Here is a 15,859-nt window from a genome sequence, read left to right on the forward strand (position 1 = left end):
ATTAATTTAGATGCCAAATAAATCAAATAAACCAATTTCAAATACCATATTGACCGCATTTAAAAGATATCAACTCTCAAGTCTCAACCTCAATTAGTCATTATTACAGTATTGACTAAATTGAATATTACTTTAAACTTTTTTTTTTAAACAAAACTTTAGAAAATAAAAGAAACGGAACACTAATTCATGATGAATGCCCGCATAGCCATTGAGTATCACAAAACTTTAGATAAGTTGAACACCTATCCTTCTAACTTTCTAACTCGTTTCAAGTTGGTGCCATTAAAATTGAGGGGAAGGAGAATATGATCGATGATTAACAGAAGACAACATTTTGAATTTTGAGTTTCCAAAAAAGGCACCTTGTGTTGTTGTCTTTATAGCATTGTAGCTTAGCTGTCATCGTTATTGGCTCTGAATTCTAAGAACGTGCTTCCATTCAACCTTACTACTTCTTTTTCTCCGAATTCTCAAAACATGGCTTCTTCTTCTTCCCTCAGAGACCTTCTCAAACAAGAAGGCTTCCACCACCATACAAAACCCAAACCAACCATCCCTTTCTACCTCTGCCATGATAACAACAAAACCGTCACAATGCAAAAAGAAAGGCTTCTTGGTTCCCAAGCATCGAATTCGATGGCTTCGAGAACCGCAGGACCACCAATGGATGCAGTTGCCATCAGAGCAGTGATTGCCATCCTCAGTGGCTACATTGGAAGATATGTCAAAGACGACTTTTTCCGAAAAACAATCAGAGACAAATGCAGTTCCTACTTGGCCACAAGAAGAAACAATGGCGGTGGTGGTGGTGATGAGATTCTTGTGACCATGGAAATCGGTATAGAGAGCATAGATCAGTTAGTACAAGATCGCGAAGAAACAAGGAGCCAGATGAAGATCAAGAGTCTGAGGAATTCAATTAAGCTTTTAACCATTGTTGCTTCATTGAATTCAACAACTTCAAGAAATGCTGAAACTTGTGGTATACCGAATTCTCACCTCTCCGCTTGCGCTCAACTTTACATGTCAATAGTCTACAAGCTTCAGAAGAACGATAGGATCTGCGCGCGCCATCTCTTGCAAGTGTTCTGCGATTCGCCATTTTTGGCTAGAAATTACTTGCTTCCTGAGCTATGGGAGCATTTGTTTCTTCCTCATCTTCTCCACCTTAAGATTTGGTACGCTGAGGAGCTTGACCGGCTTTCTTTTTGGAAGGACTTTCGTGGCGAAAAGGAGAAGAGAATTAAGGCTTTGAGCCGACTTTACGTGAATAAATTGGATACAGGGACTGCTCTCTTTGCTCTGTATTACAAGCAGTGGCTTAAGGTTGGAGCTGATGAGCCTCCTCTTCCAATTGTTTCATTGCCATCAACGATTACTTATGGATCGTCGCGAAAGAATTCGACGGATTCTTTTGCTTCTCATTCCTCAATTCGGCCTAACTTGTGAGTGACATGTTGTATGATTCACAAGAAACAACTTTATGGTAGTTAACTAATGTTTGTTTAATAGGTACAAGGAAGTATTCGGCCCGAAACTAGAACGAAATTCGGTTACTCTTGATGAACGGAATGGTGTTTCTACAGTTACATGGGGTTCTGGCTTTGGAACTGATGAACACAAGTGTAGTTCATTTAAGGTAAGTTTTTCAAGAACCTTCCATTCATAGCAAAATTATAAAAATTCAGATGTTTTTTTTTGAAAAATGTTAAATTATCCTGGCCTTTTATAGAAGGGAGATATGTTATACATTGGAAGACCATCGAGGCGAATCAACGAAGAATTAAGGTCTGAGTCGCAGCGATTGGACTATTTTAGATCTCTTTCTTGCCGGAACATTCGAGCAGAAAGCTTTGTGCACAGCAACTATGGATCCAAGAATTCTTCATTCGGAGAAGAAGAAGAAACAACTACTTTTCTTTCAAGTGAATTTGTTGGAGCTGTTACAACTCTATGTTCATCGGATACTCTAAGCGAATGTGAATTTGCGATTCGTGTAATCACCAGAGCTTGGTTGAAATCTCATGGCAATCCTCTCATTGAAAAGGCCCTGAGACAATACAGAGTAGTTGAGGCTATCATGGAGGTACTATTTGCATCAAGCAAAGATGAGATTCTAGAATTTTCTATTTCAGTTCTTGCAGATTTGGCAGCAAGGAACAATGCAATCACAACAATTATGCTGAACTCCGATCCACAGCTAGAAATCTTCATGAGACTTCTTAGAAGTACTAGTCTTTTTCTAAAAGCCGCGGTTCTGCTTTATCTGTCAAAGCCTCAGGCTAAACAGATGTTATCGCCGGAATGGGTGCCATTAGTACTTAGAGTGTTGGAATTCGGCGAAAAAGCGATAACCCTCTTCGCAGTACAATGCAATCCTCAGGTGGCAGCAATGTATTTATTGGAAAAACTTCTTACTGGTTTCCACCAAGATAAGAATCTAGAGAATGCTCGAGCAGTCGTTTCACTCGGTGGATTGACCCTGCTTATGAGAAGAATAGAGGATGGAGAGTTCAATGAGAGAAACAAGGCTGCTTCAATGATTCACCATTGCATTCGCGCGGAAGGAAGCTGCCGGAGTTTCTTAGCCGAAAATATAAACAAGACTTCTTTGCTAGAACTCATTGTTCTTGGCAATAGTAAAAATTCAAGTGGTTTTGCATTTTCTGTTCTACCTGAGTTACTCTACCTTGATAGGCATGTGTTTCTTTGCCTTGATTCTGTTCCATTAGAAAGTGCTTGTATTTATTTGTTTATTTATTTTTTTCTTTCTTGAAATCATAGCAGAACCTGCAAGATTTTAAGTTTCTTAAGGGGAATTAAAGATGCCTGGGGTGGCTTGAGCACAATGCACATTTTGTTCATTTTCCTTAAGAAGGCACCAATAAAAGAACACCCTTTAGTTGCAATCATACTATTGCTTCTTGATCTCTTGGTAATTCTTTGAACTTTATTGTATCTGGCTTCTCATTGAATTGGTGACCATGGAAGAGTTCATAAATGATAGCAGTTTTGTTGCAGGAAGATCCTTTCAAAGAGAGCTTTTATAGAGCAGAAGCAATGGAGGCAGTTATGGCAACCTTGAATTGTGAAACATGCAATGATACAATACAAGAGCAATCAGCAAAAGCTCTACTCTTGTTAGCATGTCACTTTTCTCATGATGGAGAATCCCTGATTGAAAAATCACTTCTACAAGAAGCAGGTTTCCAACAACATTGTTTAGGAGATTCCCATAGTGCCAAAGAAATTGTTGTCTATGATTTAGATCACAAGGTAAGCTTTAAATTTTCAATTCCGATGTGATCATCTGATTGTGAACTTGTATGCATGGTTAATGTAAAAATGTTTTATCATGGTTGTGATAATCAGATCAAATCAGTCGATTCGACCGAACTAACTTGAACCAGTCATCAAATCGATCCGAAATAAAAATCAATTGTAAAAAATCAAAAAAAAAAAAAAACTGATAAATCAGTCATACCAACTCAGATTTTTAGCAATTAACAAATTTCATATAATTTAACACAAAAAATTATTTTTAAAAAAATTATATTATATATAAATATATTATTTTATTATATCTAGTTTTATTTCGGTTAAATTTTTTAAATTTTTAACTCAGTTAATTTTATTGGTTTAATAATCAATTTTATTTTTAGTACATTGTGTTTTACACAAATATTCTATTAGTTAACTGTTGTTAGCAAATTAATCTAATTTAAAACTATATGTTGGTTTTATGTTGTGTGGATTAGGATGAAGAGATAGAAGAAGGTGAAAGTTGGAGAAAGAGAGTAGCCATTGGTTTGTTCAAAAGTGGGAATAAGAATTTGATATTAGCACTTGCAAATTGTGTAGCCAATGGAATCCCATGTTTGGCAAGAGCAAGCCTTGTAACAATTTCATGGATGAGTAGGTACCTCCACTTGGTTGAAGATAGAAAGTTGCAAGAAATGGCTCTCTCAATCTTCACTCCAAAGTTGATAATATCATTGAGTTTTGATAAGGATGCTGAGGAAAGAGTGCTGGCCTCATACTCACTACTATGCCTTGTGAAAAATTCAGGTATATATGAAATTTGTTACTTTTTTAATGATATAAGGTTCTAAAGTTTTAATAGTAAATATCTTTTTAAATACTTTATAAAGTAGAAATAGATTAAATGAATGACTAATGCCATGAGACAATAACACAAAATTATTTTATCTAACTTATATTCATAATTTTATCTATATAATATCTATAATTACATGTTTATTATATTTAAAAGGGTAAAATATATTTTGTTCTTGAAATTTATCAAAAATTTTAAAAATATCTCTAAATTTTATTTTGTTTCAATTTTGTCCTAAAAATTTTCGATTTACATCAAATATACTCTTGACAGCTAAATTTTCAAAAGTTTTAGGACTATTCCAACAATAATGTATGACAATTATCTCTGATTTGCTTGTTGTTCATACCCTGACCGGGGTCCTCCAACTCGGCAAATTCATAAAAGGTCCGACCTTGTCCTAAAGCCCACACCTAAAGGTCGGACCTCGGACAAAAAGCAAGGAAGGCCCATCAAAAGGAACGCAGCCCAAACCTAAAGGCCGAAAAGGCCTAGAAAGGGCGGTTCCACAAAGATAGGGATAAAACTCCCAAAGATAAGATAAGATAAAGAATATCTTATCCAGAGAAGATCACGGCCAACTACTATAAATACACTGGAGCACCCAGGTATGGCATTCATTCCACATCAACACATATCTGCTTGGACCCATGCTAACTTAAGCATCGGAGTGTCATTGCAGGTACAACCACCAATCATTCTGCATATCAAGCTCGGGTCACCACACCCCCCACCTCGGGCTTCTCCAAGACGACCGAGCTACACGTTTCAGGCAAACCCTCGGAACATTGGCGCCGTTGCCGGGGACCTGGAAGTCATCCCTCTACCATGGCGGACGACCCTCTCAACGATGACCACGCTGCATCTGAACAAGAGGACGAAATTGACACCGGAGAACGACCGGACAGCCCTCTATCACCACGCACTCCAGGAGGAAACAAACAGAATCGCCCAAAAACATCACTCCCAAACAAAGATCCACAAAATTCCGAAAAAGAGAAGAGCTCGGAAATTCTAGAAGCAGTCCGAGCACAACAAGACCGACTAAAAAAACTCGAAGAGGACATAAAAAAGTAGAAAGAAACTGAACAAGATCTGAGAAGGGAAGCTCGAAAGCGCAGAGAATTAGAAGAAAAACTGCGGAAAATAGAGGCCAACCTGAAAGACCGGACAGAACGCGGCACCACCACCGAGGGCAACCACGATCCCTTCACGCAAGAGATCATGAAGGAGAAGGTACCGCGAAACTTCAAACCACCTGATATGGACCTCTACGACGGCACCACCGATCCAAGTCATCACCTCAGCAACTTCAGAAGCAGAATGTACCTAGTCGACGCCTCCGACGCGATTCGGTGCAAAGCCTTCCCCACCACTCTCACCAAGTCAGCCATGAAGTGGTTCGACAACCTGCCACCAAGATCAATCACCAGCTTCGAAGACCTAACCAAAAAATTCCTAACAAGATTCTCTATTCAAAAGGACAAGACAAAACATGCCCCCAGTCTACTCGGGATCAAACAAGGTAACCAAGAAACTCTCCGAGAATACATGGAGCGATTCAACAAAGCCTGCCTGGACATACAACACTTGCCCACTGAAGCAGCCATCATGGGACTAGCAAACGGCCTAAAAGAGGGACCGTTTAGCCAATCCCTATCCAAACGATATCCGACCTCCCTATACGAGGTGCAGGAGTGGGCAGAAAAATATATCAACATGGAGGAAACCTCCCAGCTAAGAGACTCTTCTAGGAAGGAATCAACCTACCCACTCCGAGATCGGGATCGGGAACAGAAGAAGAAAGAAGAACCCAACTCGGACAAGCCACGGAAGTACCACAACTACACCCCCCTCCGAGTCTCCCTGGTAGACGTCTACAGAGAAGTATGCCACACCGAAAAGATCCCACCGCCCCGACCGCTAAAACACAAGAAAGCGGGGAGAGATCGGTCCGAATACTGTGAATATCACAAGCTCTACGGTCATTCTACTAATGACTGCTACGACCTAAAAAATGTTATAGAAAAGCTAGCCAGAGAAGGAAAACTCGACAGATACATAGCAGAGAAAGGAGAAGAGACCAGGAAGAGAAGGCGGGGAGACAACGAAGATCAGGCCGAACAAACCCCGCGAACCCCTGAAAGACATGTTCACATGATAAATGGAGGTTTTGCAGGCGGAGGAACATCCAAATCCTCGCGAAAAAGACACCTCAAAGAAGTCTATCACGTCCGAGAAGACAGTCCCCTGCCCAAATTACCTACTATCTCATTTACACGAGAAGATGCTCAAGGGATAATTCCCGGGCACGACGATCCAATGGTAATCACCATTATCCTAGCAAACGCCAACTTACATCGAACCCTGATTGACCAGGGAAGCTCAGCAGATATCCTGTTCAAAACGGCCTTCGACAAGCTCGGACTTGAAGAAAAAGAACTAAAGGCCTATCCCACCGACCTATTTGGACTAGGGGATACTCCGATCCATCCCTTAGGATACATCTCGCTACACACTACCTTTGGAAGAGGCGAGCAATCTAAAACATTAAGCATCGACTACATTATAGTCGACGTCACTTCAGCATACAATGCCCTCATTGGGCGACCAACCCTAAACAGACTGGCAGCTATAGTCTCGACCCCACACCTCTGTATGAAGTTCCCTACTGCAAAAGGAATCGCTACCCTAAAAGGTGACCAAAAACTAGCGCGGCGATGCTACAACGAAAGCCTGAGCCTAAAAGGGAAAGAGGTCAACACAATAGAACTCGGACGAGTTCAATCCCGAGAAGATCTTCGGCCACAACCAGAGGGAGAAACCGAAAAAGTCCAGATTGGGAACACACCTGAAAAAATAACAAACATAGGAGCAAACCTCGAAGCGGGCCTAAAAGAGGAACTCATAACCCTCTTAAGAGAGAATTCCGACCTCTTCGCCTGGAAAGCCTCCGACATGCCAGGCATAAACCCCGACCTGATGTGCCATAAGCTATCAGTTTACCCGGGATCCCGACCTGTCCAACAAAGACGCCGGAAGCTCGGACCCGAGCTCATGCAAGCAATAGAAGAACAAGTACAAGCACTGCTAGATGCAGGGTTCATTAGGGAAGTAAAATACCCCCTATGGCTCGCAAACGTAGTCCTGGTAAAAAAGCCCAACGGAAAATGGAGGATGTGCGTCGATTACACGGATCTCAACAAAGCCTGCCCCAAAGACCCATATCCACTACCAAACATCGACGCCTTAGTAGACGCAGCCTCAGGCTATAGATATCTCTCCTTCATGGACGCATACTCGGGATACAATCAAATCCCGATGTACGGACCCGACCAAGAAAAGACCTCGTTCATAACCCCAAGGGCAAACTACTGCTACGTAGTAATGCCCTTCGGGCTGAAGAACGCAGGGGCAACCTACCAGAGGCTAATGAACAAAGTGTTCTCAGAGCACATCGGACTACAGCTGGAGGTGTACGTCGACGACATGCTGGTAAAGACACAAGAAGACAGGAACTTGCTGACCGACCTCACCAGTATCTTCGGCACCCTCAGAAAACACAACATGAGACTTAACCCGACAAAGTGCATCTTCGCCGCAGAAGCCGGAAAGTTCTTAGGCTTCATGCTGACTCAAAGGGGCATCGAAGCAAACCCGGACAAATGCCAAGCAATACTCAATATGAAGAGTCCGACGTGTGTCAAAGAAGTACAACAACTGAATGGAAGGCTAGCCGCCCTATCAAGATTCTTGGCAGGATCAGCAATAAAGTCACTACCTCTCTACTCACTCCTAAAGAAAGGGAAACCCTTCTCATGGACCCCGGAGTGTGAAAAAGCCTTTCAAGAATTCAAGGAATTCCTCGGGCAGCCACCAATCCTAACCCGACCTTTAAAGGGAGAAGAACTCGTACTATACCTCTCGGTTGGAAATCGAGCAGTCGCCTCAGCGTTAATACGAGAAAATGACCGAGGACAACACCCCATATACTTTGTAAGCAAGGCGCTACAAGGGGCCGAATTAAACTATCAGAAGATAGAAAAATTCGCCTACGCCCTAGTGTTCACAGCTCGGAGGCTCCGTCCCTACTTTCAAGCCCACACCATCAAAGTCCGGACAAACCAACCCATGAGACACATCCTCCAAAAAACAGACCTGGCAGGACGAATACTGCAATGGGCGGTGGAACTGTCCGAGTTCGACCTCCACTATGAAACCCGGACTGCCATAAAATCTCAGTATCTAGCCGACTTCATCGCAGAATACACTGAGACCCCTGGAATCCCACTCTCATGGAACCTGTATGTCGACGGGTCCTCAAACAAAACTGGAAGCGGAGCCGGAGTTATACTCGAAAGCGACCAAGGAACGCGGATAGAACTATCCCTAAAATTCGAGTTCCAGGCTTCGAACAACCAAGCCGAATACGAGGCCCTACTAGAAGGTCTAAAGCTAGCCGAAGAGGTCGGAGCCCAGAAAATCACGATCTTCAGCGACTCCCAAGTCATCACATCACAAGTAAATGGAAGCTACCAGGCCAAAGACCCCACTATGAAAAAATACCTGGACCAAACACAGGCACAACTACGCCACTTTTCAGAGATACATATTCAGCACATACCTCGGGAACAAAACGCCCGGGCAGACGCCCTCTCAAAGCTTGCCAGCACCAAGCCTGGAGGCAACAACAGAAGTCTCCTCCAGGAAACCTTACAATCCCCCTCCGTGCTAAGAGAGGAAGAAGCGCTAAACATATCTAACCAACAGCAAGGACAGGATGACCCCCATACTCAACTACCTGAAATCGGGAACTCTCCCCGCTGAAAGGAAGGAAGCTAGAAGACTCACGAAAGATGCCCAGAATTATACACTGATTCACGACGTATTATACAGAAGAGGATTCTCAAACCCCCTCCTTAGGTGTATCCCGACCTCAGAAACAAAGAGCGTCCTCGAAGAAGTCCACGGAGGCATGTGTGGGAACCACCTCGGAGCTCGAGCATTATCCAAGAAAGTAGTCCGAGCCGGGTTCTACTGGCCGACTCTGCAAAGAGACGCAACGGAATTTGTGAAAATATGCCCCCCTGCCAAAAACACGCCAATTTTCACAAAGCACCACCCGAAGACCTTATCAGCGTCACCGCACCATGGCCCTTCGCAAAATGGGGACTTGACCTACTCGGCCCGTTCCCCCAAGGACCGGGGCAAGTCAAATACCTCATAGTAGGGGTCGACTACTTCACAAAGTGGATCGAAGCTGAACCCTTAGCCACCATCACGGCTCAGAAAAGCCGCAAATTCCTATACAAAAACATCGTCACAAGGTTCGGAGTCCCCTACTCCATCACCACAGACAACGGAACACAGTTCACAGACACAAGTTTTCGGAACTTGGTAGCCGAGCTAAAAATCAAACAGCAATTCACCTCAGTCGAGCACCCACGAGCCAATGGACAAGCAGAGGCCGCAAATAAAGTCATCTTGGCCGGGTTAAAACGAAGACTCCAAGAGGCCAAAGGGGCATGGGCCGAGGAGCTCCCCCAGGTACTTTGGGCATATCGGACAACTCCACACTCTACAACGGGAGAATCGCCATTCCGGCTAGCTTACGGGATGGAGGCAATGATTCCTATCGAAATAGATGAAGGGTCACCCAGAGTCATCTTCTACAACGAAGAAGGTAACCCGCAGGCACAAAAGGAAGAACTCGACCTCCTTCCCGAGGTCCGAGAAAGAGCCCGGATCCGAGAAGAAGCCTTAAAACGGCGAACGGCCCTCAGATACAATCAGAAAGTAATAAAGCAAAGATTCTCCATTCACGACCTGATTCTAATCCGAAATGACATCGGAACACAAAAGTCGGGAGAAGGAAAGCTAGCCGCAAATTGGAAAGGACCCTACAAGGTAACAGAAGTCTTAGGAACAGGCTATTACAAAGTATCCGACCTAGAAGGCAATGAACTGCCCAGGGCCTGACACGGCTGTAATCTAAGACGATACTACAGCTAGAAAGATATAACCCAAGGTGTACTCTTTTTCCTACAAGGGTTTTTTAATGAGACACCCGGTCAAGAAAGGCACCCGACCTAGCCAAGGGTAAACACTCTGTAAATATTCTTTCTTTTTTAATACTAATCAAATTTTTCTCTTTTCTTTCTCCTTCTTCTTCCTCATGATGAAACAAATCCTGGAAAGTACCCCGCCAAGGCGCATTAATTTATGCTCGGCAAAACGCAAAAAATCATTGCCAAGAGACCACACAAGGTCGGCAAAGATAAAGCGACGAGGTTCAAATTAATGTGAGAAGTTATAAAGCAACTCTGAAAAGGCTCAAAAAGCCAAATAAAAAGAGGTTACAAAAATAACTTAAAAGGCCGACCAACGACAAGGTCGGACCCAACAAAGGGAAGTACTCGACCGCCCCCCCAAGGTCCGAGAAAAAGCCCGGATCCGAGAAAGAAGCCTTAAAACGGCGAAAGCAACGATTTCGAAAACGCTTACTAAAAAGTTGCTATATAAAAACAACTAAAAAGTACAAGCGAAAAAACGAAATCAAAAGGTAAAAAGCGCTAGCTAAAAGGTTGTTATCCAAAAACAACTAAAAAGCATAAAAGCGGAACAAAAAGTCAAAACGCGAACAAGCACCGCATAATAAGCTAAAAAAGTTACTACAAGTAGCTAATAGCAAAAAGGTGTCCAAAGCGTTCACAGAAACCATCCAAAAACAAAAGAACCCACAGGCCGGGCAAAAAACCAAAGATAAAAAGGATCACAGAGAATCAAGATCCTTTCCGGACTCCACATCGACAGAAGGCTGCGGAGGGAACATAGAAATCGGGACAGCATCGACGGCACCGTCATCTCGGTTTAGAACTTCCACACCGGATCCATCCCCGGCCAAAGGTAAAGTCGGGTTCGCAACCGGAACTTTGGGGTCGGACACCGGAACCTCATCCTCGTTGGGAGCAGGAACAATCTTTCCCTCCACAACAACGTTATCCGTACTGAATAAGCTCAGATCCAGGTCAGGAGCAAGAACCCGGACCTGAGCCTTCAAATTTTCAAACATAGCATCCATACCCTTAGCCACATGACCTTCTAGCTCGTAAAAATCATCCTGAGCGGATTGCAATCTCTCCTTTGTCTCCACAAGCTCAGCATATGTCCGAGTATAATTCTCCCTCGCCGCCTTCGCCATCTCCTCAGATGCATTCGCTGCCGCCACAGCCGCGGTAGCTTTAGCTTTCTCTTTCTCCAAAGATGCCTCCAGCTCAGTAATCCTAGCAGCCTTCAGTTGACTAATCCTCTCGAACTCAGACTGAGCCTTCTCAAGTCGGGAGCTGGTCGCCCCAAGGGGGGATTTCTTGAACTCCCGGGCAATAGCGGCATGAAGACTAGCCATCCGGACACAGCTCCGCGCCATATACTGAAAATGGTGCTCCATAGACACATCATCAGTAGAAATAAAAGTCTGAGGGAGAATATGCTGTTCAACCCAACCAAGAGCATCAAAATCCTTATCATTAAAACCCGCAAGCTCTTGAGAGGTCTTCTGCTTCTTGGGAGGAGGACCCGAGGACGAAGGCGGGGAAGAGTTACCGGGTCCAGAGGTCAGATGATCTTGACTTATAGGTCGGAACTGGGGAGTCGGAATAGTCTTCGACCGAGTAGTGACACCCACAGTAGTCTTCTTCGGAGAAGATCGGGCAGAAGCCTCCCCAGCCTCGATATTTCGAGCAGCCACAGACTTCTTCGTCCGACGAAGGTACTTCATGGAATCCGCCTGAGAAGACATCTCTGCAGAAATAAAAGAAAAAGGATTACCACAACAGAAATTCCACCAAAGCAAGCAAAGCCAAAATACTAAAAAAGATGAATCTCGGAGAGGTCGGGAACTACCTAACTCGGAACGGAGAAGGCTTGGATCTCCCAACATTTTCTTCGTGTCCAAGTGAGGTGCCCGACCCCATAAACTGCTTACCACACCCACAAAAGCCTGCTCCACCTCATCTAGACTCTCAAGGGTATACTTAGTAGACACTACATTTTCCTGCCAACAAAGAGGAAAAGAAGGCTCCCCACTCTCATCTAGAAAGAAAGGTCGGACGTCTCCAATAGCCCGGACCTTGAAATAAAAGTTCTTAAAATCATGAAAGGACTCATCATACAGGGTACAAAACTTCCTTCCCTGGTTAGCCCTAAAAGAGACCCAAGATATCTTCCCTCCACCCGACCCCGGCTTCGTCAACACAAACAAATAGGAAAAAAGAGAAATAGAGGGAGCAACGCCCAAAAACTGACACAAAAGTTGAAACAGCTTTAAAAACGCCCAAGAATTTGGATGGAGCTGCGTAGGAGCAAGATTACAAGACCATAACACCTCGGACTCCAGATCGGTAAAGGGAAGTCGGACACTCAGCTTAGAGAAAAAACAATCATAAGCATAAAAGAAGAGCTTCTCGGAACTATCTAGGGGCGGGAAGCACACTCTCTCCTCGGAATCCGGGGCTACTAGTTCATAATCCCTCTCAGACTCTCTATTTTCACATATGCTACAATGCCTACGGAACCTAACTAAATACTCAGAATCTACCACAGAAGGGACTCTTAGAGGAAGAGGGTCTACCCAATCAAGACCACATGGAATTTTAGTCGACATCGCCTGAAGAACCTTTCGAGACATAAAATTCTTACCTACAAAGAAAGATACAAAATCACATAAAGAAGACAGCGAAAACCCATTCAGCAAAAACAAGAAACAAAAACCCCACGACGAAAATGGGGCAACCCGGAACAAAAACACCAGAGAACAAAAAAGAGCCCCCCCATATACAAACAACAGCAATGGCGGCGCCTCTTTTTGGGGCAACCCAGGCATAAAGAAAAAGAAACAAACAAGAGCCACACAAAGAACAGAAGCATATGATCACAAAGAAAAGAGAAGCATGAGAACAAACCTGGAAGAAGAAACGAAGACGAAGAGCTCCGAAGCAAGGAGAACGAAACGACGGCACAGAGGAAACCCCGGAAAGACACACAGAAAGATTCGGGAAAGCAGAACAAAAGAGAAAGAAGAAGCGGTGCTCGTAAAGGCATAAGAAAAACAAAACGCAGAAAAGAGGAAAGGGGCAAATAAATAAAGCCTCCACAGAGCCCGAACGGAAATCGAGGAAAAACGGTAAAATGCAATAAATGCAGGAACGGCCATTTTTGAATTTTGAAAAACTACTATGCCCGAGCACGACCTCCCAAAAAGGACGAACTCGGGCAGGGGCACTGTTCATACCCTGACCGGGGTCCTCCAACTCGGCAAATTCATAAAAGGTCCGACCTTGTCCTAAAGCCCACACCTAAAGGTCGGACCTCGGACAAAAAGCAAGGAAGGCCCATCAAAAGGAACGCAGCCCAAACCTAAAGGCCGAAAAGGCCTAGAAAGGGCGGTTCCACAAAGATAGGGATAAAACTCCCAAAGATAAGATAAGATAAAGAATATCTTATCCAGAGAAGATCACGGCCAACTACTATAAATACACTGGAGCACCCAGGTATGGCATTCATTCCACATCAACACATATCTGCTTGGACCCATGCTAACTTAAGCATCGGAGTGTCATTGCAGGTACAACCACCAATCATTCTGCATATCAAGCTCGGGTCACCACACCCCCCACCTCGGGCTTCTCCAAGACGACCGAGCTACACGTTTCAGGCAAACCCTCGGAACACTTGTATTGATGATTATTCTTATAAAATTATTGCTACATTAATCCTAAGTTTTATGAAAAATTAGCCGTTAGGAGTATATTATTATTCAATACAAATCAAAAATTTTTAGGACAAAAAAAATAAAATTTAAGAATATTTTTAAAATTTTTAATAAACTTTAAAAATAAAAAATATACTTTATTCTATCCAAAATTCTTAATTTATTTTAGTAATAATTAAAAAGTACAAAAGAAAAAAATTAATGCATTAAAAAAGAACAAAAAATTTAATATGACCCTATGGTTTTTAAGTTATAGCTCCCAGCCATTATAAAAATGGATATCTTAATGTATTAAAACTTTAATTAAAATGCAATCAATTCTCGCTTTATTTAATAATTAAGAAAATATGTAAAAGTTTTTTTTTTTGGTCCAATTCATTATGTTTTACATTTGTCTTATCGTTTGGCAAATTTGTAGCAGGATGTGGCAAAGTACTACCATCATTGCTGGCTAATGCTAATAAGGCCTCATTAGGGTATCTCCAAAACCTCTCCCTTGTGACGTGTACTGCCAATGAACTCATCTCAATAATCTCCAAATCCAATGAAAATATCCATGTTGTTCATGAATAATTGTTCATGAAGAAATTAAAGTTCTATATAATGTTTCATTTTATGATAGTGGTAAAATAGACTGTTGATGTTCCTCAATAAATTATAATTCAAATGATATAATTTTTTTATATTTATTTAAAAGATTACAAGTTTAATTTTTTTTATTTTTTATTAAACAAATAAACTATTGATGTTCACAAAATTTATCTCACCAATCAAAAATGAAAGTGGACAAAATAAAAGATGAAAAAAAGTGGGTATTTAAAGTTTAAAGGTGTTCGTGTCCATAGTAATAACTTCTCACTCACGTGTGTAATTAAGAGAATTATAAATAATTTTCAAAAATTTTAAGATGGAAAAATTATATTTTTATATTTGATTTAAAGTTTAAAAAATTAATTTTAAATTAATTTAATTTTAAAAAATTAAAATACTATTGTTTTAATTTTTATTTTTTTCTGGATATATTTAATTTTTATGAGAATGAAAATTGAGTAATAAAATAATATTTAATCTACACACATCCTTAAAGTTTTTAGGACTTGATTTAATCATTTAATACTCCTTAAAATTTAGGAATATTAAAATTCTTTTTAAAGAGTTAGAAAAGAGTTAAGATTTATATGTATTTTATTTTTTTTAAATTTATTTGAACTAAAATTATTATTTTAGTTTGGGTCAATTTGGATTTATTTATATTTTTAGATTAATATTATTTATATTAGATTATTATAATATTCTTGACAATTACCAAAAAAATATTTTTGACAAAAAAAGACTATTATAACATTATAATTAAAACAAAAATACTGTTTAAAAAAATAAAAAATTAAAAAATCAAAAAATTAAAAATATATTTTTAGTATTAATTTTAAAAGACTAAAATATCTTTTAAAATTAAAGTTATTTAATTTGAATTACAAATTTAATTTAAAAAATTCACACATATAAAATAAACCCAACTCAAAATCATACCGATGTCTTGAACTGAATTGAGTTATATGCAAGTTTCATTTATAACTCTATGAGTTAAAGGATGATTTTTAATAATAAATTTTTAGAAATTATTTATTGTTCCATTTTGAATTTATAAGTTTGTAAAACTCTAAATTTTCTAGAATTTGAACTAAAATACAAAAGTTTAATTTTTATTTTTATTTATTTTTTATTTTTCGATATTTGATTTGATTTCAAATGAAAATATTTTTTTATTGACATTTATTTTTTTATATTAATAAAAAAATAAATAAACGATTAACTTAAAAGTAAGAAATGTCAATAATCTATATTAGTAATAAATCGAATCAAATTGATTCAATTTACAACTAGTACAATATATACATGGTAAATCGAATAAAGTTACACCAATGCCCTAAACTAAATTAGATTACATACATGTCTCATTTACAACTTTA

General features: G+C 40.8%; 1 protein-coding gene across 1 annotated transcript; it reads left to right on the top strand.

Annotated features, from left to right (window-relative positions):
* Nucleotides 1–269: 269 nt before the first annotated feature.
* LOC112796656 (putative E3 ubiquitin-protein ligase LIN-1) lies at nt 270–14,608 on the top strand. The gene is made up of 7 exons (XM_025839218.3): nt 270–1,448; nt 1,516–1,642; nt 1,736–2,700; nt 2,791–2,938; nt 3,025–3,279; nt 3,762–4,071; nt 14,311–14,608. Exons 1-7 carry the CDS (start codon nt 481–483, stop codon nt 14,460–14,462), a joined length of 2,925 nt encoding a protein of 974 aa, XP_025695003.1. The 5' UTR covers nt 270–480; the 3' UTR covers nt 14,463–14,608.
* Nucleotides 14,609–15,859: the final 1,251 nt, after the last annotated feature.

This window comes from Arachis hypogaea, chromosome 4 (genome assembly GCF_003086295.3).
Source record: "Arachis hypogaea cultivar Tifrunner chromosome 4, arahy.Tifrunner.gnm2.J5K5, whole genome shotgun sequence".
Lineage (NCBI taxonomy): Eukaryota > Viridiplantae > Streptophyta > Magnoliopsida > Fabales > Fabaceae > Arachis > Arachis hypogaea.